Source organism: Muscardinus avellanarius, assembly GCF_963383645.1.
Source record: "Muscardinus avellanarius genome assembly, chromosome: 15".
NCBI classification, from domain to species: Eukaryota; Metazoa; Chordata; class Mammalia; order Rodentia; family Gliridae; genus Muscardinus; species Muscardinus avellanarius.
In genome coordinates, this window is record NC_137801.1 from 89272084 (window position 1) to 89298501 (window position 26418).

General features: G+C 47.7%; 1 protein-coding gene and 1 pseudogene across 2 annotated transcripts in view; both read right to left on the bottom strand.

The window, feature by feature from the left end:
* TMEM131 (transmembrane protein 131) overlaps positions 1-26418 on the bottom strand; it is a gene marked incomplete at both ends in the record, with an annotated part of 77741 nt that overhangs the window by 17370 nt on the left and 33953 nt on the right. Inside the window, 15 exons of the mRNA XM_080711457.1 lie at positions 265-416; positions 4419-4485; positions 5704-5813; positions 5917-6055; positions 7752-7869; positions 7995-8070; positions 8163-8315; positions 10038-10124; positions 11870-11974; positions 13440-13574; positions 13658-13768; positions 15386-15556; positions 15648-15801; positions 16732-16840; positions 20933-21041. Coding sequence (XP_080567583.1) covers positions 265-416; positions 4419-4485; positions 5704-5813; positions 5917-6055; positions 7752-7869; positions 7995-8070; positions 8163-8315; positions 10038-10124; positions 11870-11974; positions 13440-13574; positions 13658-13768; positions 15386-15556; positions 15648-15801; positions 16732-16840; positions 20933-21041 — 1796 coding nt within the window. The remainder of the gene's footprint in view (positions 1-264; positions 417-4418; positions 4486-5703; positions 5814-5916; positions 6056-7751; positions 7870-7994; positions 8071-8162; positions 8316-10037; positions 10125-11869; positions 11975-13439; positions 13575-13657; positions 13769-15385; positions 15557-15647; positions 15802-16731; positions 16841-20932; positions 21042-26418) is intronic.
* On the bottom strand, positions 16996-17564 carry LOC308274346 (large ribosomal subunit protein uL6-like; annotated as a pseudogene). Its single transcript has one exon. The product of its transcript is annotated as a large ribosomal subunit protein uL6-like (transcript).

Consider the following 26418-nt stretch of genomic DNA (forward strand, 5'->3'; position numbering starts at 1 on the left):
CACAAGAACAAGAATTAGATTCTTCTCCCATGAAGTCTGCACATTCTTCTCATCTCTCTGTACTCTCTACCGTTATCTGATAAGCTGCCATGTAGAACTTAATACACTGGATCTCGGAGTGAAAATTAACAAACACAGGTGCGCAAGACCTTTTCCTCTCTGAGCCACGCGCGGCGCGGTGACACACCGTTCGTGTCTCTGAGTAATAAATGCAAGGCCCTCAATACAAGTACTAGAGCTCACCCTGCCTAGATCACAACCTACCTGACTATGATTAGTGAAGACACGGTTCTGTTGAGAATTGGCGTGAATTTTACTTTGACAGATTTCTTTTCTCCAGGTTTTAAAATTAGGTTTAAAATTAAATGTCGAGAGAGGCCCTCTGTAAATCCCGTTGAACTTTGTAATGGATGAGCCTTGAATCATTGGATAAACAAACAGGAGTCATTAACTTATTCTTTGAAAAACAGTGTTTTTGCTAACCCCATCTAGAGCCACTGAGTTCTGACATTGGTTACACATGCAAATGATTTTATCTCTCACGATTAGATACTGGTTGGCTGGCACCACTGGTGAGATGCCACATTCTGTATTCAGTCCACTGATGGGCTTGCACTCCAGGTCACTACAGCACTTATCCTTGCGCTAGGCAATTGTTCTTGTACACAGATATCTTTAATCTTAAAAAAAATCCCTTTAAGAATTACAACACATACATAGAAGAGGATTCAAATGTAAGACAGAGCCCAGTGTCCCAGCACGGAGGAAGCTGCTGCCACCAGCCCTCCTGATGGCCGTCCTGAAGGAGGGGCCTCTAGGGCATCTGTGTGATTTGTGAGGCTATTTCAATCAATCCACACTGAGTTTTTTTTTTTTTTTTTTTTTTTTTTTTGGTGGTACTGGGGTTCCTGGAAGCCCTGCTACCTCTGGGCTACACTCCCAGACCTATTTTTACATTTTTTTAAATTTGGAAACAGGGTCTCTTAAGCCAGTGCGCGCGGCTGGCTTCGAACCTGCGCGATCCTCCTGTCTCTGCCTCTCAAGCGCGGGGATTACAAGCGTGCGCCACCACGCCCGGCCACACTGAGTTTTATTTTGAAAGTCAGGCACATAATTACTGCTTACTGAGCATTGGATGATTTCAGGTTTATAGCATGGTTGGTATAACATCCACATATGACTTTTTGGTGGCCAGTTACAGATCAGGCTGAAAAAGGTTTCTAAATAAAGCCTAGCTCCCTCATGAAGATGTAGTGCTGATTCCTGAGGAGGGAGTGTGAGCGCTGGGGGGCAACACGAGGCTGTGGACGCCCACGGCTCTCCGGATCTGCGGTCAGCTGGAGGAGAGTGAGCTCCCCTTTGCCCACTCCCCGGGCGCAGGCAGGAGTACTGCAGACCCCACCTGCAGCAGGGCGGTCACACGCGGAGCTCAGGAGCATCCTGCTTAGCTCCTCACCAGAGGGAGGTGCGTGCGTTTCCTGTCTCCCGATGCTGCTTCCTGTCAGTCTACTAGGTCAACAGAACGTTCTGACTGCTCCCAAGGACGCGGGCAGAATTCCCTCCTGCACAACCTACTCTTGGTGATACTGGCCAGCGGCAGACTGCACGTGTTCCCAGCAACGTGGGTACCAGGGAAAACACTTCAGGAGGCCTCTGGGCCTCAGTAGCGGTGGTGGTCCAAAGACATGGCCTGGAGCCCTCAGCAGCACTTGTGGGGTGCCTGGGGCATCAACGCCATCCGCTCCTCACTCGCCTGCTCCCCTGGGTTCTGTCTGCATGCCCTGAGGGTCGGCACGGCACGGGGCACACCACTGGCCTCTGGTGTCAAGCCACCACAGGACCCTGGCGTGCTTCTGCCAGCCCTTGGGATGCAAAACCAGGCCTTGATGAAGTAATAATAAACTCCAACCTCATTAATCTCAACTCTGGAGCATCTTTCTCTAGGAGTCTGTGATAAGGAGAAGCACCCGGGTGTGGTGGCGCACATCTGTAATCCTGATACTTGGGAGGCTGAGACAGGAGGATCATGGGTCTGAGGCCATGGGCAACTTAGCAGGACCCTGTTTCCAAATGAAAAATAGAATAGGGCTGGGGTACAGCTTGGGACAGAATCCCTTGGATTCCATCCCAGCACGGCACACGGCACTCTTCTTGCACATCGAAGCCCCATGCTATGGGAAAAGCTCCTCATGAAGAATGGTTCACATCTGGAAAACAACAACCACCTGCCGTGGAACTCTGGTTGTCCAGATTCAAGCTTTGGGCGGGCCTTGCCACGTAAACAGGGATTCTGTACCCATAAGAAAAATAACAACTATTCTTTTTTTTTTTTTTTTTTTTTTAGTTAGTAATGATAAAAGCTTTTGAGAAAAATTGGAATTTCGGATAGCCTGTATCTATACTTGTAAGACTAGTGGCTGTAAGAATAAAAATCATTTTCTGGATATTGTATGGTGGAGTGTGCTGACATTTATAAGGTTTATGCACCCAGGTGAACCACAGTTTCCCACTGACTGGCATATGATGTTAGGACCACAAAGGCAGCCACGGGGTCGCGAGTTTCCTGTTCCGGGTCAGTTCCGAGTCCCTATTCCCACGTCAGTATTAGGTCACATTTTCATCATCGACTTCAACTACAACGACGTACCATGAAAGCCTGAATGAAGTGATATGGGAATCTACTTGTCAAGTCAAAGAGCCACTAAGCAGATCTGCAAAAATGTACTACAACCCATGCTTGGCAACTAAAGATTTTTAATTTTCATTTTTTGTGTTCCAATGAGATAGGCTGGTTTCATTTTAAGGGAATGACATGAATATTTTAAAGATATCTCATTTTTTTTTTTCTGTATTGGGCACTGAATCCAGTGGTATTCTATCTCTGAGCTATACCCTTATTTTTTATTCTTTATTTTGAAACAGGGTCTCTCCAAGTTGCAGAGGGCCTCACTAAGTAGCTGAGGCCAGCTGCGTATCTGCAATCCTCCTGTCTCAGCCTCTCAAATACTGGGATTGTAAGTGTGCACCACCACACCTGGAATTCTTTAACAATTTCTTCTCTTTCTTCTTTGATGTGTGTGTGTGTGTGTGTGTGTGTGTGTGTGTGTGTGTGTGCGTGCGCGCTCCTTAATAATTTTAAGATTAAAGAAATCACAAAAGTACTTTGAGAACCATATTTACCCAACTTTATCTTAGAACTTCTAGAATTTCTTATTTAGAATTCATTTCTAGCCAGGTGTAATGGTGCATGCCTGTAATCTTGGGAGACTGAGACAGGAGGATCACAGGTTAGAAGAAAACCTCAGCTAGGTAGTGAGATTCTCATCAGTCTAGCAAGACCCTGTTTCAAAATAAAAATAAAATAGGGTTGGGGCTGTAGCTCTATAGAATGCCCTTGGATTTAATCCCTAGCCTTGGGGAAAAAAAAATCTCAGAATAAATTCCTGGTCTAGAGTCCTTATTCAATGTCCTGTCTAATGTCTAGTTCATTGCAAATACTATTTGTGTGCAGTAAAATAATAAGGTAAATATCAGCTCGTTTACTCGTGCAGAGGGAGCAAAGCTCTGACCCTGAGCTCTCTTGGTGACCTCCTGATCATTTGCTACACTGGCACTTAAAGGGTGGAAATGCAAAGTACACGCGGATTCTAAGAGAAAAGCAAGGAACTAGAATACAGGCTGCCTCGTCTTAAAACAGAGAGCTATGGGGAAGAACACCGATCTCAAGAGCCAAAGACGAGGCTGCTGAGCATTCCAGCAGGGCGATCCGGGGAGGACGGCCAGGCAGAGGCTCGGGATCGGAGGGGACGAGCTTGGGATCGGCTCTGGGAGGACAGGCAGGGAGGCCAGGAGCTGCCCAGGTCTGCAGGGCGCCACGTGCGCCCCTGACCGGCAGGCGCCTCCACAGCCGGGCTCCACCAGGCACGGAGGGCTGGGTCTGCCCCAGAGAGCAGCTCCCTTCCAGGAGGAGCCAGCTGTCCACACGCTCAGTAAGCAAGGTTAGCTACTGCTTGAGAACCACGGGTCTTGCTCTCAGGGCACAAGTACAGCCGGTCACAAGCCTCGTGGTCATGGAGCTTGCGGCCATGAGGAAGCACCCAGAGAGAAAACATAAATGGCTGAGCTCAATATTTTGGTGCTTTATCAAAATAAATCACGTGTGAGCACAAACTTTATCTGCATCATCAGAACTGGGGCAGCTGTCATGCCAACCCTCACAGGCTCACTGCTTACCACCTGGAAAGGGGCCTCTGCTGGGGAGCCCTCCTGGAGCCCCACACTGCACAGCGTCTCCGCCTTAACCTGACCGTCTGCTGAGCCTTCCTCAGAAGCTAGCTGTCCAGGCCAACCCAGGCCCTCGCAGGTTCCCTTCACATCCGCACTGGTCAGTGATGGCGGTGCGGAGTCTTAATACTTACACTGTTTCTGTAGACTTGGAATTCTAGTGTTCTCAAATCTATCTTTGCCACCTTGCTCAAGTTAAACCTAAAACGAAAAACATACAGGTACGTCTTCATAAACAGTATCAATTGAGGGATGATGGAATTCTGCGTGTTTTAGTTGCGAATCACCTTTTGGGATCAATATTGCCACATCAGTAGCCTTCAAAATATTCAAGACCACGATCTGAAATGACTGTTTTGCCCACTTTTAATTTTTTTTTTTTTTGTGGCACTGGGGTTCCTGGAAACCCTTCTCTGGGCTACACTCCCAGACCTATTTTATATATTTTTTATTTGGAAACAGGGTCTCCTAAGCCAGCGCGGCTGGCTTTGAACCTGAGCGATCCTTCTGTCTCTGCCTCCCAAGCGCGGGGATTACAAGCGTGCACCACCACACCTGGCTAATTTTTTTTGTATTGAGGATTAGATTGAACCTAGGGGCCCTCTACCTCTGAACTATACCCCTAGCCCTAGTTTTTTTTTTTTTTTTTGGTGGTACTGGGGTTCCTGGAAGCCCTTCTACCTCGGGGCTACACTCCCAGACCTATTTTTACATTTTTCATTTTGGAAACAGGGTCTCCTAAGCCAGCGCGCGGCTGGCTTCGAACCTGCGCGATCCTCCTGTCTCCGCCTCCCAAGCGCGGGGATTACAAGCGTGCGCCACCACGCCCGGCAGCCCTAGTTTATTTTTTATTTGGAACAGGGTCTCACTAGGTTGCTGAGAGCCTCGCTAAGTTGCTGAGGCTGGCTGTGAACCTGTGATCCTCCTGTCTCAGTATCCTTACTGTATTGCAAATGTGGCCACTGCGCCCGGCTTTTGCTCACTTTTTTTGTGTGTGGTACTGAGGGGTGGAACCCAGGGGCTTTCTACCCACGGGCTATACCCCCAGCCCTATTTTATAATTTATTTGAAAACAGGGCCTCACTAAGTTGCAGAGAGCCTCACTAAGTAGCTGAGGCTGGCTTTGGACCTGTGCAATCCTCCTGTCTCAGCCTCCCAAGCGCGGGGATTACAAGCGTGCGCCGCCACGCCTGACTTTTTGCTCACTTTTTAAAACAGAAATGTTTAAAAGGTTCCACCTTCTTTCTCTTTACAAATGTGTTAAGAGGGTGTCCCACATCACCTGAGGCTGAAAGCTTCTCATGATGACTGATGCAGCAGTGGCTCCCTCTCCCCAGGACCTTCTCTCAACTTTAAAGTTTTAACAATTTCAACGTTATACTATACAGAAACCTTTTGACTATCTAAAGCAATGCTTACCTTGAGACTAACTTATCTACAAAGACTGAAGGGTTAGAATATAAAGCCAGAGGAATAAATTGAACATAGACAGGAACATCTGCAGGATTTTCTAAGGTAATCTCTTCTTCCTTAAACAAAGCAATGAAACATTAGATGAAAGCGTTCCACAGTTACAAATAGGAGCAACTACTTGTAATCCTACGGCACACCTCTGACGCTCTGAATACTTACTGAAGAGCAGTTTGTATTAGTAAGTGGGAACTTCACGTGCCGGGGGGAGCTGAGGACAGAAGGCCAGCAGAGCTCGGCAGTGATTTTTGATATTATGTTTTTTTGAAGGTCTGTATTTACTTCAAAAATAGCATTCAATCTAGAAAAACAATGTGTAAAGTCACAGCATCAAAGTGAAATACTCGTGTTTCCTGAACACAAGACCTATGTACTTGAGTAAGTAAGTTTGCCTGTGCTGAGTGAAAACGTAGGCTTCCTTGCTCTTACATTTAGTGAGTTTTTAATGCCCTATAACATTTCTATTTGCCACAAAGTGATCACATGTATTGTTTTTGTACTGAGTTTGTAAAGAATGGCAAATCTTAGGAATTGTTCCAAAGGCATCACTGCAATCTGTATACAGCTTAAAAGTCTTCAATGTATAAATTCAGTGAGAAACGCTGGACTGTACTGGACGCACCTAGAAAAGGCAGCAGGCACAGTTCACGCATGGCGGTGCAGCTCCCGAGGGACAAGTGAGACTTAACAGCAGGGTGCTAAGGATACTTTCAGTAGAAATGGAGAGAAAAAGGCGCATTGCTTGGCGTAGGACTCTCTTCTCCCTTGTCATAAAACATAAATCCTCACATGCACAAGGCCGTCTGCTGGGGAGTAAACCATGAGGGCTCTGAGCAGCATGGAGACTCACTGGAACCTCTCCACTTGGGAGGGCTTGTAAAGCACTGTGAGGACGCAGAGCACCCTGTCAACAGGGCTAAGGTCCCTGAGCCAAACGCTGAGGCTTATCTGCAGCAGGCGCTACCGGGAGGGCACCCAGGGACTGGTGGAAGCACAGGCTCTGCAGCGTGCACACTGACAGGCTTACAGGAGCAGGTGAGCTGCACCCATGCACCCAGGACAGGGCGCGCGAGGAGAAAAAGGCAGGTGTCTGGTGGTGGGGTGAGGAGCCCTGGCTGCCGAGATAAGTTGTTCACTCGTGGCTGACCATTCAAGCCTGGGGCCTGCCTGTACTTTATAATGTCTGCTGGAAGTACAGGGTACACACGAGAGTTTTTATTAGTGATCTCCTGGCATGTCTATTAGAAGCCTCTCTGCTCTTTTTTGTAGAGTGAAAATTTACCTTTCTTTTGTCTTAAGAAAACTTGTCAGAGCAGATAGTTCAGATAAACAAACCCTCAGATTCACCTCCTAGTGGTCTGAGAATTATACGGTACCCTTAAATTGGGGCGTCTTGGTTCTAAGGAATGTATTTCAAATTAGCCAACTGCAAACTTTTTATTAGCTGTCATATTACGCAATTCTAGAAAATTCTCATCTGAAACAGAACAAGATCAGATTTCTACAATAACAGATAAATACACCGCCGCTCCTGAATCCTGGCTCGGTACCAATTCAGCACACGGCTCCTGCCAAACATAAGGCAGGGCCGTGTGAACAGGCCTGGTGCCCAAAAGCCGGGGCAGGGGAGGAGCAAGTGTGCCCGCGGCCTGAGGAGCGCTCGCCCCGCACAGTTCCCCGGCGGGCGAGAACGTCCCTGCTCGTGCACACGGCAATGTCTGAGGTGCCCACTCCAGCCGCCCTGCATAAAGCCGATTTCCATGTTCCTCTGATTGTACGGAGGCAAGTAAGTCACAGGAGACACAAGCAAGACGGCGGTGCGGGTACTTCTGGGTAACGTACAAAGATAACACACCTCGCTAAATGACTTTCTCAAGAGTAAGCCTATTTTCTTAGCTAAAAAGTAAAACAGCCTGATATACAAGTACAGTGTCACATCAACTGAGAGGTTTTAAACTTGTCAAGATTACGCGGATGCTGACAGCGCGAGCACTCACCTGTGACCTGAACTCTCTCTGATGCCCACCCAGGCTCTGAAGAGGCTCTGGTGGGAGTCCCAGTCCGAGTCCCACAGGTCTTCCTGCATGGCCACCCCCGGCTGCACTTTGGGCTCAGCTAAACAGAAAGCACAAGTTATGGCGGACTGCACAGCCCCGGGCCCGCCCTTCAGCTTCTCTCTATACCACTTGTGTGAGAGGCGTGTTTTGGGTGGAGCACGACGGAGCCGGGTGTTGACTTACACTTGGAGAGGAAAGGCAAGCCAGCGTAGCAATGGTCCCCACACTGCAGGCCGGGCTCAAAGTAAACGTTTGCAATCTACAGAGGGGCACAGGAGAGCTGTGAGTCCCAAGGCACAGACAGCCACGACAACACTGACCGACGGGAAGGCTCAGTAGAACGCTGCAAACCTTTGATTTCTTCCCTGGCTCCAGGTCCTCTCGATTACCCCGTAATCGTTTATAGTAAAACCGTACATCCTCTGACAAAGATCTTATTTGTTGTATCTTTACCTTCTGTGAGAAGGAATTCATAATATTTAAACTTTGATGAACTACTTTCCCCTGAAGGAAGAAAACAAACAAACAAACAAACAAAATAATTTGCCTATGGTCAAATTTTCTTAAAAGCACACACTTTAAGCAGGGTACAGTGGCACTCGTTAGTGATTCCAATACCTGGGAGGGTGAGACAGGAGGATTGTATGTTAGAGGCCAGCTTTGGCAACCCAGCAACAAAAAAATAAAATATTTTCTATTTTATCTATTTCAGAATAAAAAAATAAAAGAGGGCTGGGCATGTAGCTCAGAGGTAGAACACCCCTGGGTTCAATCCCCAGCACCAAAAAAACCCACACAGAGAAAATCATGTGCTTTAGAGCCGACAAGCATATTTCTAGGAAACCATAGCCCAAAAGACTTTCAAAATTCTTATCAGTTGATAATAGCTAAACATGTAATCAGGAGAAAAATAAATAAATAAAGAAAAAGCCAGCAAAATGCTCCAACCCTTTTGCTATTGTTTCAGCCCAGGACAAAAATAATTGGGAGGATAAGTCTTTGCAGTCTCTTAAGAGAATGAGTTAACGCAAAAACTTGTTAAACATATCAAGGATGCCAACCAAGTCAGTGTTAAGTAAAGGGAAAGGCTATTTTCGAATTGCTCAAAAGTTGTTTTTGTTGTTGTTGTTTTGTGGTACTGGGGGTGGAATCCAGGGGCTTTTTACCTCCGGGCTATACTCCCAGACTTATTTTATATTTTATCGGGTTTTTTTTGCCGGTCTGGGGATGGAACCCAGGGGCATTCGGCCTCTGAGCTACACCCCCTGCCCTATTTTTTATTCTTTATTTTGAAACAGGGTCTCACTAAGTTGCAGAGGACCTAAGTAGCTGAGGCTGTCCGCGAACTGTGATCCTCCAGTCTCAGCCTCCCAAATGCTGGGATTACAAGTATGAGCCATCACGCCCGGCTATTTTATATTTTACTTGGAAACAGGGTTTCACTAAGTTGTTGAGAGCCTTACTCAGTAGCTGAGGCTGGCTTTGAACCTGTGCAATCCTCCTGTCTCAGCCTCCCAAGCGCTGGGATTACAAGCGTGCACCACCATGCCTAGCCCACCCAATCCCTATTTTACTTTTTATTTGGAAACAGGGTTTTGGTAAGTTTCGGAGGGCCTTGCTAAACTGTCAAGGCTAGATATGAACCTGTGATCCTCCTGTCTCAGCCTCCCAAGCGCTGGGATTACAGGCATGTGCCTCCATACTTGGAAAATCATGTCCATTCTGGTAGCTAGGTCCTGTCTGAAGCCACCGCGGGTCTGTCTCTGCATCTTTGCTAAGGTTCTACCCCTGCCAGCTGATCCACAGGGCACCCCCGCCAGTCAGACGTCTTCCTCGCCACCCTCTCTACCCCTGCCAGCTGATCCACAGGGCACCCCCGCCAGCCAGACGTCTTCCTTGCCACCCTCTCTACCCCTGCCAGCTGATCCACAGGGCACCCTCGCCAGTCAGACGTCGTGTTGTCTCACACAGCCCCTAACTGTACCTGTTGTAGGGAACTCTGGCACTCAGCGTCCCCTCTAGAGATCGGGGTCCATTTCCATTCTAGATAGCACTTCTAGATAGGGAAGGGACTATTTCTTTTCCTCTTTATGTTGTCTAAGGTAAAATGTCTTACTTTACAACAAATAAGTAATAGAGAATAACTGAAGTTACTGTTGAGTTCTACACACTGAGGTACAAACAGATGAAAGAAATTAGCAAGACAAATCCTGTAAATTGCCTTACTGGGAAGGAAGGAGGCAGGACCACGTGCTTAGGGAGGCAGGTGACTGAGCCCACGGCGATCACGGCCTTCACAGGAATGGTTAGGATCTGTGGGGCCAAAAGGCAGACCATTAGCTGTGAGGTGAGTCTGGTCTTCACAGCGGAGCTGTTATGGGGACGGGGGGGTTAAAAACAAAATCATTCTGAGACTTACGCTGACAAAAACCAACTCAAAACCAGTATTAGTCCCCAATGGGTACTTGTTTAATCTGCCCAATATTCTTCACAAAACGGAATAAAACAGAGTACATTTCTATGTCCTACTTAATAATTCAGTGGAAACAGTTAAGACTAAGCAATGGGGAAATGAAGACAGATTTTTCAGATATTAATTCTTTCAAGTTTCTAATATTTTACAGATTATTAGCTTCTTTAGAAAGGAAAAGTTATTGTATTCATAAAACAACATAAAATGCAGCATTTCCCAGTTATACAGCATTCTTCTTATTGTGTACAGCGTTAACACCAGCCAGGTGTGGTGGTGCACACCTGCAATCCCGGCTACTCAGGAGACTGAGGCAGGAGGAAGGCACGCTTGAGGCCGGCCCGGGCAATTCAGAAAGACTCCATCCCAAGATCAAATGAAAAGGACTGGGCGTAGCTCAGCAGCGGAGCACCTCTGGGCTCAATCCTCGGTACCTTTCAAACACAGACATCAACCTGATTTTTGGCATTAGAATGCCAGTTCCTATTCCATCGGCATCACAGACGAGTCACAAATAGGTGGTACGAGGATGTTCGCTCTAACGTGCCAGGCTGGCCTCGGACCTTCAGCTCTTCTGCCTCAGCCTCTCCAGGGCTGGAATTACAGGTGTGTGCCACCACACCTGCCAGGGCATCCACCTGTGTGTGTGTCACTGGGGATGGAATCCAGGGGTATCTACCTTTGAGCTACACCCCATCCCCACTGTTTATTTTATTTTGAAACAGGGCCTTGTTACAGTGCCTGGCTTCAAGCCCATGATCCCCCCGTATCGGCTTCCCACGTGCTGGGTGGCAGGATTGGACCACCTCATCCTGCTTGGGATATTTACTCTGGAATCTTATTTTCATCTGTGTAGCTAAAACTTGCCTTAATTCTTAACCATGAGTGTTAAGCATGAATTCCTCCTTTGGAGGTGATTTCCTTGACAAATGTCTGACAAATCACTTCTTATTAAATGGCCAATTCTGTTGATTTTGGAGTCAGATTTCTCTTGTGTGGGTGTGTATCTGAAGCACAAGGGGTCTGAGGGAAGCAATGTGTCAAATTTAGCAGTTTTCAACCTCTCAAAAAACTTGTAAATATTAAATTAAAAATATTTAGGTCTAGCAGAAATAAATCCACTCAGGATTTTATTGAATGCTACAGAAGCCCCACAAAGAATCTTTAAAAAGTTTAATGATCCTTTTGTCCCTGCCTGAGAATGACCCCTGTGAATATAAGCGTGAGGACTCGGCCCAGACACGACTTCCTGATTGCCCTCCTCCTGGAAACACGGCCCAAGAGATGCCCGCGGCGACCGAAGTGCCGTGGTGTCGCGCTCGTGAACGGGTTCCGAACAGCAATCCCATTTGTGCCAAAGGCATGTTCCCAAGTCGCTTTTGTGATTAGGAGGTTTGGGTTTATCAGAAAACTATTAGGAAGTGAATCTCAAAAGCTCAGTTTTTAAGGCAGGAAACTGGTAAACTAACTTTATAAATAAAAGTTATTTCTATAAAGATAAAGCCCCATAAATAGCTTTAATGTATCCGTTAAAAATAAAAAAGGACTGTTACTGAGACCCCGCCGACTCGGCCCGCAGGCGCCTCACCTCGTAGTCTGTTGTGATCTGTATGGCTCCATCGTGAATTCCTTCCAGCTGTTTTGCAGTAAGTTTGACTCTGAACACTGCAAAGCAGCCTGAAGCTAATGTGACCTGTGTGCAGGAAACGACGTCATCCATTAGCCTTGCACGTGCACTGCTAAAGCAGGGAGGAAGGCTACAGTGACGCTGAGCCACCACGTCATCACGCAAACACCTCAAAACAACGCCACCCTTCTGCCCTGAGAGCTCTGGCCCCCAACAGCGCAGGCACTCAGCTGCCACACCAGGAAAGGGAAGGGGTGCGGCTCCCGTGCCCGCAGCGCCCTCACCCACCACTGTGTTCCCACGCGGCCAGAGGGCGAGGGCTAGAGCCATGGGCGCAGCCCCGGCCACATCAGGGCACCAGTGCCAGCTCGGGGGTCCTGCATGGAGCTCGGTAATGTCAACCTTGATTTCTTCCCAGCAGCAAATGCCAAACCAGGGCGTCCCACAGACGCGCACCTGTCAGTAAGCTGTGTAAGAGGGAGGACACTTGCTCTGTCTCTAGAGCAACTACCTGAGGAAGTTCTAGCCAGCCTGCAGTGACAGGACATGCTGCTTCTCACAGGCCAGGCGGAGGCGATGCATTCTTTGCTCAGGAGAGGGACTCCCGGTGGGTCCCTTGTCAGGGTGGGGCGGGCGAGAGCCATCTATCTATCTTTTCTTGTTTAGTGCTCTCTCAGTACCGCGGTACGTGCTTGTGAGACAGTACAAGTGCATGGAGGCTCCGACAGGCAAAGCAGTGTTTTCCTCACTGACACTTCCTTCCTGTTAGTAGAGAGACAGCAGAACTACTGCTGTCTAAGTGCAAATGCTTTCTTCCCATGTTTGAGGCTCTTTTTCCCAGTGAACTCAACCAATGTGGGTGCTTCAGTAACGACATGTTACACAATTTAAACTCTACTTGCTATATATTTTTCCATGACAAGGTTGACCCTGACTCCTTTGAGTTCAGTGACTGCTTCATAAAAGGAGAAGATGATGTGTAATACCAAATTAACTGATGCTATTATGAACCATAAAAACACTGGCCGAGGTGTGAACACAGTGACCCTATGAACCATAAAACACTGGCCGAGGTGTGAGCACAGCAACAACCTTATAAACCAAATACACTGGCCGAGGTGTGAACACAGTGATGACCTATGAACCATAAACACTGGCCGAGGTGTGAACACAGTGACCCTATGAACCATAAAATACTGGCCAAGGTGTGAGCACAGCAATAACCTTATAAACCATAAAACACTGGCCGAGGTGTGAACACAGCAACGACCTTATGAACCATAAACACTGGCCGAGGTGTGAACAGTGACGACCTATGAACCATAAACACTGGCCGAGGTGTGAACAGTGACGACCTATGAACCATAAACACTGGCTGAGGTGTGAACACAGTGACGACCTTATTTGTTGAGGTGTGACTACAATGACCTTATAAACCATAAAAAACACTGGCTGAGGTATGAACACAGCAACTTTTCCTTTGCAGCACAGACATCTACCTCCATTTAAAAAGCAAGAGAAAGTTACTTACCGAGGATTGTTCTGGTAAGAAGGCTTTTTCCAATTCTGGAAGGCTTGAAATTATTGTCGTTCTATTGCCTTTTTCTGTAGCTACAAGTTCTATCGACAAACCATCTCCTATGATATGCCAGCTTTTTATAGCCAGCTTAAAAAAGAGAAAACATGAGTGCCTACAAGATAAGCATAATGTCCTGAACTGTAATTTAGAATTAGAAACTTTTTTTTTACCTCAATTGGATTGCTGTTTATAATTGCAAATAAAATATTACTTGCTTCTGTAGCACTTAGGACTCCAAAGTCTATGAAACGCTCCTCTATTTTAGGGGGCAATACAAAGTACTGAAAAGACATAAGAGAACCAGACTAAGCATAAAGCCATCTACTTAACAGAAGGTTATCGATATACACCATCTTAAGATATGCTAGTTTCTGTACTTTATGCAAACACACACACACACGGATACCCAATAGCACACCCTTTGCGTAATAAGACAGGCCCTCAGCGGTGGTCCCCCACAGGGGCCAGCTTGGGGGCTCGGTCAGGCTGGGCAGCCCTGTGGGCGAAGCCGGTGGCCTCAGCAAGCACCACCAACTGCTCAAGTAAGCGATCACTCGCACAGAATAAATGAAGGAGGGGTAAGGCAATGACCCCCGGCTCTTCTCACGAGTGTTGACCTGCTGGAGGACTACCATTCTGTGTCCTACTCTCTTTCCTAATGGTTTGTCTCTTATCCTTCTGTGGTGCATGCTCAGGAGAGCGTTGTTTGTTTTTTTCTTGGCTACTTTCTGTCCTGGGAAGACCTTGACTCTTTGCTTCTGTGTTTTACTTAGTGTACTCCCCCTATGGCAACAGCGTGTCTTTACCATCTTATTTTTCTTTATTCTCTGGTTCTTTTCTGGGTCTGGATACTCTCTGGCTTTTGGCATCTCTTGCCTACAAAGTTCCCATTCACCCTTTTCTGCTATGTTTTTCCTATTATTTTTCTTCCATTTAGTTCTTTTTAGGTTTCCTATCACTACGAACACTTAAAAGCTAAACCAAGAGAAAGTAGAATGTGGAAAGATCTGAGGAGAGACTGTAACTAGAGGAGTCAACTGTATCAGGGGAGAGACCAATCACAGACCAAAACTATTAAAAGAAAAATTTCAGAAGTAAACGATTTACAGATGTCTAATTGTGTGCCATTCTGAGTACTGCAATACAATCCCGTCCTGTCCTCTCTGTGACGTGAGCTACCCCTCTGTCTGGCGTACCTGCCATCTCTGCCACCCACCACCGTGACCTAGAGCTTCCCACTGACTGTCCTGGAGCTGCGGTGGTGTCACAGTGGCTGTGCTCAAGTGACCTTCATTTTACTTAACAACGGTGCCAAGTGCAAGGGTGGTGATGCCAGCAATTCAGGTATGTCGGAGAAGCTATGAAGTGCCTCCTTCAAGGGAGAAGATGGAAGTCAGACTTTACAGCACACTGCTTCACTATTTCCTTGTTAAGCGATCTCTCCTTATGCCTACTTTAAAAACTGGACTTACTTACAGATATTATAAGAAAAACATAGCATGTCCAGTGGTCCCTTCATACTATTTGTATGTAGCCTATGAAACCCAAGAATTTCATAGATTACATACAAATAATACACTATTTTTAAAAGGGATCTGAGCATCCATGGATCTTAGTATCTGCAAGGAATTCTGAGATCAATCTCTCCCTCAGATACTGAAGGATGACAATACAGGATTTGGTATTATTCTTAAGTCTTAGGATGCATCTGCTGTGGTTCAGGGTGGGGGAGGCTACTGTATCTTGAAAGTACTGCCTAGGAAAAAGTTGGATCGACGTATAGAGCGAGCTTGGATAATAGCAAAACCTCAGTGTGTATAACACAATTGCCCATGATATCTGAAACACAAAAGATGGGTCTAGTAGCAAGCTTCTCTCTTAAAGGTAGACATACTTACGTCTAAAAAGCCCGTGTATACCCGCACAGGCAAATGAAATTTAGAAGCATTGGTAATAAGTAAAATGTTGTTATCTATGTGCATGGATGATGTGGATGGCATAAAAAACAGGGTAAAAATGTATCCTGATTCATTAGGAAGAAGTAAGACTGGTTTGCTGAAATTATGAACCTAGAAAATGAAGGGAGAGAGAAAAAACGAAGTGTCAGAATCATCTAGTTGGCAGAGCAGCAAAACAAAAGCCTGAGGATCCCCAATCTACCTTAAACATCGCCTTGGCTTCCTCTGGCAGCAACACATCGTGTATAAGGACCGCAAAGCTGAACGTGTTGGTAAGGTAGACTGGCCTCTCCACAGGGTCTGAAGGACTGTCTCGGATGTGAAATAATGTCGCAGCGTGATCAAATCCTAGATAACTATTTGAAGAAAACAAAAACAAATCTTGTTTATTTCCATGTGTTAATTTAAAATCTGTATTCTTTCGTTGTGAGGAGTAATTTACATCCAGCATTAAGCACTAAGGACAATACGGTCGTCCTTAATGCTGTAAAACAAAATTATTTAAAACAAAATTTAGCTTGCAAAATACTGAAATGTAATATAAAAACTATTTTCTAATGAATTATATATATAATCAAATAATTAGAATTAAGAATATATCAACAGAAAAGGCTGAAGTTGCAACCTGCTTTGTTAAAATGAACACCTTATAAGACGTCTATTGTTAAAGTATAACTAGAGCCAGGTGTGATGGCATACACTTATAATCCCAGTGCTTGGGAGACTGAGACAGGATGATGACAGGTTGAAGCCAGCCTTAAGAAACATGGTGAGGCTCTCAGCAACTTAGCAAGACCCTGTTTCCAAATAAAAATAAAATAGGTCTGAGGGTGTAGCCAGGAGACAGAAGGCCCCTGGGTTCTATCCCAGTATTCCTCCCCCACAGTATAATTAGAAAATGAATGGCACAGTTCTGGCCATTTATAGAAAGCTACGATCTAGACGTATTTGAGTTTATAAGGGTCAGAAGTGACTCTTTCAATCACAGAACACTTGTAGTAAGCCACACTCACTCACATGGTACGAAAGGAATTACAGAAAAAACGGCTCAAATGACCTAAATATTAAAAGTCAAGAGATTCACGTCTGAAGCACTCATCTTCATTTAAGCAAAACTGATATTATCTCCTATTTTCTCTTAAGAAAATAAAAAATAAAATAGAGAAAGTTTTTTTTTTTTAATAGTCCAGGCTGTTCCTTTCAACAAATCTATTGGGATTAGGTGAATTTAGTAAGAAACACAATTTCCTGATTAGTAAAAGGTTATAAGGCTTAAAGAAACTCACCCATCTAAAACTTCTGCTTGATAGGGTATTTCAAGTTTAGAATAACTCTTTTCCTTTGCCTTTACAGTTATTTTCCCAGAAAATTGAGATGGTTTCTTCGCCCTGGAAGCTGAAAGGAAGCATAAAAAGTCTCCACCACTACTTACTACCAGAGGACCGGTGGCCCCCCCCCAAACCAATAGAAATCTTATTGCATCATTCAAACACTACACACTGGTCTTACAATCCAGAGTCTTGTTTCTGTGGCTGGATAACTTTTAGATTTCATTCATCAGCCTGCTGAACTGTTCCTTTTTCAGAAATATAAATACCATCCAAAAATTTTCTGATATCCTTGTTTTTAACTGTTGTGGCTTGTTGAATTAAAGCAGCTGAATTTGAAACAATTTCAATATCATTTCCTTCAAGGATCAATTCATCTTTCTGGGCGTGAGATACTGAACAAGCAACGCCTGTCCTCATCCGAACCCCACGGATGTATTTTTCACCCCAAAAATTCCGAATTTCAACGAGACCCACTGTCCTGGATCACGACGTTGGTGGGGAGAGAGACACACAGACCTCATGTGGTAGCGGAAGCCCGGCGTAACGCCCTCGGTCATGTTCTGCACACGACTAAGAGGGTGGACAGGAGCCAGTTCCTATTTCCACACCATCTGTCAACACGGAGCCTTTTCTTTTTCTTTCCAAGCAGACTGAGTTCTACATGGATGTGGTTGAAGTCCCTCCGCAGGGTTCCCCAGGGCCCTTCACAATACTGTGCGCCCCTTCAGAGTTATGTCGACATTTTCTGGAATGCCGACAGTCTGGTTGCTGAGAATGGTCTTCATTCTCGCAGTAGTTGTGGCAAAAGGAGAACTGGCGATTTTAGGTAGACAAACCATTTGTAAAAAGTGAGCCTTCAATAGCCAGGCGTGGCGGCCACGCTCGCAATCCCCGCGCTTGGGAGGCGGAGACAGGAGGATCGCGCAGGTTCGAAGCCAGACCCAGCTTACTTAATGAGGCTCTCAGCAACTTAGTGAGACCCTGTTTCCAAATAAAATAGAAAATAGGTCTGGGAGTATAGCCTGGAGGTAGAAAGCCTCTGGTTCCACCCGTAGGACCACAAAAAAAAAAAAAAAAAAAAAAAAGAAGAAGAAGAAGAAGCCTTCAGGCTGGCATGCTAAACACTTTTAAAACATTTTATTTTGTTTATTATTTTTTTGGTGGTACTGAGGATTGAATCCAAGGGCATTTTACCTTTAAGTTATACCCCCAAGCACTTAAAAAAATTTTTTTAAAAAACCAGGGTTCTAGCTAAGATGCTGAGGCTGACCTGAGATCTTCCTGTCTCAGCCTCCTAAGTACTGGGATGACAGGTATAGGCCATCATGCCTGGCTAGTTTTTTTTTGTTGTTTGTTTGGTTTTTGGTACTGAGGATTGAACCCAGGGGCATTCTACCTCTGAGCTCCACCCCCAGCCTTAGTTTTTGTTCTTATTTATTTATTTATTTATTGCGAACTAGGGATGGAACCCAGGGGCATTCCACCTCCGAGCTCTACCCCCAACCCTATTTTTTATTCTTTATTTTGAAACAGGCTCTCATTGAGTTGCGAAGGGCCTCACTAAATAGCTGAGGCTGGCCGTGAATCTGCAGTCTTCCTGTCTCAGCTTCCCCAGTGCTGGGATCACAGGTGTGTGCCACCACGACAGGATCCTGGCCAGTTTTATAACATGTAAGTTAAACTATCGTTATCACAATTTTTCATACAAAATAGGGAAAACGCTTTGTCTCTGCTCAGGCATTAGCAAGTGACCCAGCCAGGAGCAGGAGCTCTACCTGTGATTTGGCATTTCAGGGCATCAAACCATGTTACAGTTCCCAAGAAACCTCACTTCAGAACCACAGTGACTTCTGAGGAGAAGATGCTTGCTGGATAAGCGACTGCTGCGGAGCTCACACACAGCAAGCACAGCAGGACAATGCCAGCTGAATGAACGTGCTTCCCAACTCTCAGAGCAGCCTCAGAAGCATGTTGAGCTGCGCCCCGGGGTGGGGTGGGTGAGGGAGAAGGCGGAGGTGTCTTCCCACACATTAAATGCCACCTTTTAAAAACAGAGCACTGCCGGGCATGGTGGCGCACGCTTGTCAGCCCCGAGCTTGGGAGGCTGAGACAGGAGGATCGCACAGGTCTGAAGCCAGCCTCAGCTACTGAGTGAGGCTCTCAGCAACTTAGTGAGACCCTGTTTCCAAATAAAATAGAAAATAGGTCTGGGAGTACAGCCTGGGGGTAGAAGGGCTTCCAGGAACCCCAGTACCACCAAAAACAAAACAAAACAAAACAAACACAACAACAACAACAACAAAACACAGAGCACTTATTTTTAAGATGTTTCCCCTCTGTACTTAAATTTCACACAGTTCCTTTTAGAAGCACTTACTTAGGGCTGGGACGGAGCTCAGTGGTGGAGCACTTACCCAGCATGCATGAAGCCCTGACTTCCATCCCTGGCACACCGGAAATAAAACACCCCCAAACAAAAGCCCAAGCCAACCCCCAACAACAAAGTCCTCTTATTTCAGGGCCTGTGATCGGAGAAGAACTGACACCGAGCCGCCGCCGCCACCTCTCAATGGAGAGGTCTACTGGGGCTGAGGGGAGCTGAGGGGCGCGCTCGGCCTTGCAGAGCAGGCCCTGGGAGCTGTGGGGTGCAGCTGTGACCAACTCGCACTCCCCCGGCCGCGGGGCACGAGGGGAGGGCACGTCTCAAGTGACCTCCTGTGCGGGTGCTGGCCCTGGTGGGTGGTCCCGTGAGTCTCTCCGCAGCAGAGAAGACCCCCCAGGGTTGGGAGTGGCGGTGGCACCACACCCTGTATCAGGAGAGGATGCCACCTGTCTACTCTAATTCCTGGGGAGCTCCCACTGAGCTCCTCGCATTCCCGAGGCTGGCAGGCACCCAGGTCCTCCCTGGGAGCCTCCGGGGGCGGCAGGGAGCGGGTGGCCATGGGCAGGGAGCCTGCTGGGCCTGGGCCTCGCTCATCAGTTCCTCATGGTGAGGGCTGAGCTGCAGGGGCTCTGTACAGAGGTGAGCCGGCTGGCTGTAAGCCTGGTGGCCCCGCCTGCACGGCCTCAGCACTAAGCTCTGTCCACTTTCAATTTTCATTTAACTTAGTTACAAAAATATGGTTAAGCAGGTATGAAGTCACTATTTAAAAACTTTTGTGACAGTGACAAGTGGGCAAAACTGAATAAAAAGCTGCCGTAAGAGTTGAAGTCTGGGTTGAGTTAGCATTTCAAATGACAAAACACATATTACATGTGTCTGAAATAAGAGCTAATTTAACAATTCCATGTAGGACTGTTTGCTTTGCTAATAAAAGGTAATGTATAAAAATATTATATCACAAATTCAAACATGCTTCTGAAATTTAAATAAATTACCACTTAATTGCAAAAATGAAAGACATTGTAAAGCATGTCAAAAGTTATACCTGGTTAGCCTACATCAGCGAGATAATTCTTTTTTCTTCTTCCCTTTTTTTTTTTTTTTGCAGTTCTGGGGATGGAGCCCAGGGGCATTCTACCTCTAAGCTATGCCCCAGCCAGGGTCTCCCTGCGTTGCAGGGCCGCTAAGTGGCTGGCCCGTGAGCCGCCACCCTCCTGACGTACCTGTGCAGGGTCTCCCTGCGTTGCTAAGTGGCTGGCCCGTGAGCCGCCACCCTCCCGATGTACCTGTGCAGGGTCTCCCTGCGTTGCTAAGTGGCTGGCCCGTGAGCCGCCACCCTCCCGATGTACCTGTGCAGGGTCTCCCAGTGTTGCTAAGTGGCTGGGCCCCGTGAGCCGCCACCCTCCTGATGTACCTGTGCAGGGTCTCCCTGTGTTGCTAAGTGGCTGGCCCGTGAGCCGCCACCCTCCTGATGTACCTGTGCAGGGTCTCCCTGCGTTGCTAAGTGGCTGGGCCCCATGAGCCGCCACCCTCCCGATGTACCTGTGCATGTCTTTTTGGTTCTTAAGTGTAAGTGACTTCAGCTTGATGAGGCGATGGCATTTTCTTTCATGACTCAATCAGATAAAAATTCATGCTGGTCTATAGAAAAAACCCACCTAAACAGTCATTGAAAGCCAGACCACCAAAGTCAGTGCTTCCGTACTGACATGTGGACATGCTTCCTAGTTCATCAAAACACCACCACTGCTAGAGACAGAAAGGGGTACTCACCGTCAAAGCTGATGCTCGCGACCTTGGTGTACTTACTTTCGGAAGCTTTTAATGTAATTGGCTTAAAGTGTACCGTTATAGCATCGTTTTGTGGTGTAGGTCGAACACTCTGTTGAAAAAAAAGAGGTACGTGAGACATTATTTGGGTCTAATGTCAAATTAGTTTCACTAGAATACCTTATGAAATACAATGATGGCCAGAAGAAAAATGTACAACAGACTAGTAAGAAATGAGAGACAAACTCAGAGACTGGGTACGAGTCCATGGAATATTCAAAGCAGGCGCCTATTTCCCAAATGGAGGCCTAGTTTGTGTTTTGGAGGAGGAGGTAGACGGCCTGTGACAGCTCGTGCGCCTGGGGGCCTGGAGGTGAAGGCTGGAGGACACCGGGAGCCCCCTTCCCATGGCATTCACTTCCTCTTGCTTCCCAGGGTCTGGCTGTGGGAGGCTCGGGCTCTAGCTCGGGGACTGGGCAGCAAGGAAGACGACGGGAATATTTAACCTGGAAAACGTCAAAATGCTTTATACTTAGAAAACCAGATCTTTCTAGTAACAAACTAGACCTAAAATAAAGACTCTAAAAATGAATGCATTTTAAGGCTTCGACACAGAGAAGCACTGGCACAACGCATTCCTGTTGGAAGGGACTTCAAGGACCCCACCTCTGCGCATGTTACTGAGGGAGAGAACTGGCCATGTCAAGTGCTGTTTCTGCAGCCGGAGCCAGGTGCCCCGCCTTGCAAGGCCCAGGGTCATTCTCCTGAGGTCCTACTGCACAAACGTGTTCACGGACTCATGGTCTTGTACCCAAGTCTTGATCTAAGCCCCTCCTTTAGAGCCCCTCCTGCTTGCTTGCAGCCTGAGTTCAACACACACACACACACACACACACACACACACACACACACACACACACACCCCTTTCTCTCTAATTCACTGACTGCTGGCCTTGGTTGCTCCCCCCCACCCCCCCAGGTCTCTGCCGACTCCCCAGGGGCTCAGGAGCTGGACGTCAAAGTCTGCCTGTTCTGAATCACGGGCATGCCTGTGATCAAGGGCACGGGGCCCAGCAGGCTACTGGGTTCTTCCCGCTGCCTCTGCCCCTCTTCTCAGCTCACGCTGCCTGAACTGAAGTCAGAAAACAGCCCTGAAGGCACAGGAGCAGCTGAGTGTGAAGAAAGGCCGTTCCTCCTGCCAGGTGTGCCACCACAGCGAACCCGCACACGCGTGGCTCATCACGCGGATGGCAGACCTGCGGCAGGGGCAAGGCAGCTCCCGGAGCTGTCAGGAGCCCTTGGTGGCCTAAGTCAGGACCCCAAGGGTGGTTCTGCCCGCTGGGCCAGGACTCTTGGCAGCCTCGGCGCTCTGCACTTAACTCACCTGCCTCGCCTTTCACCTTGAGGAAGCCTTCACAGGCTTCTGGACCTTAGACTGGGGCTGGGAGCTTAATGATCTGTCATGGCAACACTTATCCAGAGCTTGCCGTTATTGACCACCACTGAGAATAAATGTCCTCCTTCCTCGAAGGGTAAGTGTGTGCAATCTGACAGGTCAGGTAAACTAAAAACTGGAAAACATTTCCTTCTACCATCCGCCATACTACACTGTTTCAAGGGGAGGGAAGCGGCCAAGTGCTTGTGGCAGTCTGGCAGCGACAGGCGGGCCGAGTAAGCTGCCGCCGACCAGGCTCCTCCCCACCTGTGGGATGCCCTAGAGGACTAGAGTGGACACTTCTGAGACTAGCTACAAGACGCGCTGCTCAGCTAGCTTTGCTAACAAGGTCACGATGAGTTAGGGACGATCATATACGGCTCTCAAGTTTGCAAAGGATGCTCTCAGACATGGCCTGACCTTTCAACGTGCGCCACTACATACGACCCGGTGGCGGCAGAACCACGGCCATCCCAGAGGCTACAACACTGGAGAAGCCAGGCGTTGCTGGCCCACGCAGAGCCGCGCCAGAAGGAGCTAAGCCATGGTTTTTGTTACAATGCAGTCGCTCTAAGTAGGAGGATCTTAGAAAGAGTTTTCTCACGTGAAACATACCACTTTGAGATTTTCCATCAGAGGAATGCATTATATGAAGTCTGACCTTAAAATATACTGCACTAACCAATATTCAAGTGGCGATTCATCTTTTATGAAAATAGTCTGAACCGTTCACTCATTATCGCTAAAAACAAACCTTAACCAGTTAAAATCCATTTTCTTGGTTTCTTTGTGTGTGTGTGTGGGTCTGGGGATGGAACCCAGGGGCATTCAACCTCTGAGGTATACCCCAGCCCAATTTTTAAAAATTCTTTATCCTGAAACAGGGTCTCACTGAGTTGCAAAGGGCCTCACTGAGTAGCGGAGGCTGTCCACGAACCGCCATCCTATGGTCTCAGCCTCCCGAATGCTAGGATTATAAGCGTGCACCACCACGCCCAGCTAAAATTCATTTTCTGAGAAAAAAGAAAAGCAAAACAACAACAAAAAATACTTAAATAACTGGTTCACTCTGATGGCTTCACATGACAATCAACATGTAAGCCTTGTAACACACATATTTGTACTGGGTCAGTGCTAGCACTAGTTATTGTCTGGTGCTTACTCCAGGATAATCAACAAGTGGAAAGAAGCCGGGCGTGGTGGCGCACACTTGAAACCCCAGCATTCGGGAGGCTGAGACCGGAGGACCGTGGTTCACAGACAGCCTTAGCTGCTTAGTGAGGCCCTCCGCAACTCAGTGAGACCCTGTCTCAAAATAAAGAATAAAAAATAGGGCTGAGGGTGTAGCTCGGAGGTAGAATGCCCCTGGGTTCCATCCCCAGACCCACAAAAAAAAAAAAAAAAAAAAAAAAAAAAAGGAAAGACATGGCCAGCCCAGGGAAGGTGGTGTCTATGCTCTGAATACCGCTGCAGCCTCTCCTCATGACATTCAGACCCCACTAATGCTCAGTAACTCTCAAGTGAGACAGGAGACTCCAAGACATTCTGAAACAAGTCACAAAAACATGAGAGTAAACAAGGAAAATAACTCTCCCGCATACAACAACTGGGCTTGACTGATTTATGCACAAATTTGCTAGAGCATCACGCATCGAGCCGACACTAGAAGACTAATGAGTGAGGCTGTGATTCCGAGGTGCTGGCAAAGGAGCCTCACGCAAGCATCCCTCTACGACGTCCTAGGCAAGCTCCGCCCACACTCATACAGCAGAAGTGCTCGCGACGTACCCGACACCACTCTGACTACACGAGGGGGGTTGACGTGGGCCTCGGGGCCGCTAACGGGATGAACTACTCATGGACGGGGCCAGTGGTGCTGGGTCCTCTACACAGGGAGGCTACCGTATTTAGCAAGACCCTGAATCTCCTGAGGGGTTTTAGAAACACGGCTAGCATGCAGTACTGCCTAGCCCATTCAAAGCAAAACAGAAGGCAGGAACCCTTCTAGAAATGTCCCGACCTCGGAGCTGGGCAACATCGCTCAGAAAACACAGAAAGGAACATCAAAGCCGTGGAGGTGCTCACCGCCCACAGCTGCAGCAGGTGCTGGCTGGCCCCACCTTGCGCTCTGAGCCCCGCGGCTCGCGCCCTGCAGCGTGGCTACACTGACCTCTGGCAACACAAGGCAGACGTTGCTCTCTTGTTTAAAGTTCTGGAATAACTCCCCAGTGAACTTGGAACAAACAGAACTACCTCCCAAGCCCCAGCAAGCGTGGGGAAAGTGGGCAGATGGGGAAGCCTCGGGCCGGCGCACTGCTGTGTCCTCAGGACCTTACGCAGCAGCGGGTAGCCGATGCTCACCAGCCATTCGCTGGGTGAGCGAGGGAAGGGACGAGGCAGGGAATAAGGCAACAGCAGAGCTCGGCGCAGGCAGGCTCCGGTTACCTAAAAAACACATCACAGGCAGGTGCAGAAGCAGATGCACACACAGTTATGTACATTTTTAGTAAAATGCCGACTAAGAAATTAAAATGATCCATTAATAAAGATTTGATTTCTAAGTGCTGTTATATGGGTAAGGCACTGAGAAAAGGCTGACTCAGTCTCCCTGTTTCAGAAAGCTAGGCCTGTACCTCATGGGGTGTTGTTCTGTATTTCACAAGGCAGTCCACAGAATGAAGCAAGCAGAGTGCCTGACTCAGTACGAGCGACAGTGCTCACTCACCACGGATCTTAAAACGCCTTAATCAGAGAAAAGGAAGGACACGGGCCTATTTAGTTCCATGTCATCAATGAACTGGATACTACATTTTTGCCATTCATGTTTTCAGAATTGCCAGTTTCATTTTTCTATAAATGTTTATTAAAAAGACACTTGTTTCAGCCCATTTATTGTATAAAAAGTTAGCCCAGGCCATGTATGTGGTGCATGCCTGCAATCCCAGTACTTGGGAGGTGGAGACAGGAAGTTTGGGTCCAGCCTCAGCAAGTTAGAGAGACGCTGTTTCCAAATAAAAAATTTAAAGGGATGGGGTGTAGCTCAGATGTAGTTCAATCCCCAGCACCACAAAAATGAAATAACTAAAAAGTGAGGCCGGTTGGAGTTGAGAGAAGACATTTCCTCGGGTCCCTAAGCCACTCTAGCGAGAGTGCTGGGCAGCCTCGGCGTACTACCTGGCCCATGCCAGATGGGGCGGCCATGTCCGCTGGGTGCGGCTCCTGAGGACTGCTTTCTGGCCTGGGGCTTGCATCTTCTCCTCTCTGGTCTCTGTTCCACCAGCTGGGGGTAAGACCTGGGCCTGGCCATGGCTGGACCAAGACCCCTTCCTCCAAGCCCACTGGGCCTGGCCATGGCTGGACCAAGACCCCTCCTCCAAGCCCACTGGGCCTGGCCATGGCTGGACCAAGACCCCTCCTCCAAGCCCACTGGGCCTGGCCATGGCTGGACCAAGACCCCTCCTCCAAGCCCACTGGTGGCCGCTCCAGGGCTCCTGCGTCAGGCTGAGCATCATTGAGTCTCCACTACCCCATGCCTGTCTTGGGACCTCATCAGGGAGAGGACTGTGGACAAAAGGAAACTACCCTATCGAACGACATGGGCCCGACCCACTGCAAGGCGTGACAGCCATTCCCTCTGTTCTCGCATATGTGTGAAGGGAGGAAAGTGTGTGTGTGTGTGTGTGTGTGTGTGTGTGTGTGTGTGTGTGTGTGTCTCGCTGGGAATTGGACCTGGGGGCATTTATTCTCCCTCTGAGCTACACTCCCAGCCCTACTTTATTTTGAAACAGGGTCTCACTAGGTTGCTGAGGTTCCCCTTGAACCTGTGATCCTCCTGTCTCAGCCTCCTAAGCACTGGGATTGCAGGCGTGCACAAGGATGCCCAGTAAGGACCCGCGTTTTTAATGCGCTATGTCGAGAAAATGCAACAGCTGCCGATTATAAATGCCTTGACAAACGGTAGCAGGTCTCCACCATTATCGACCCTACTGTCTGGCTTCATCCTCAGGTCTATGGGCCAGAGCACACAGCCCTCCCACGTGGCCCTGTGCCAGTG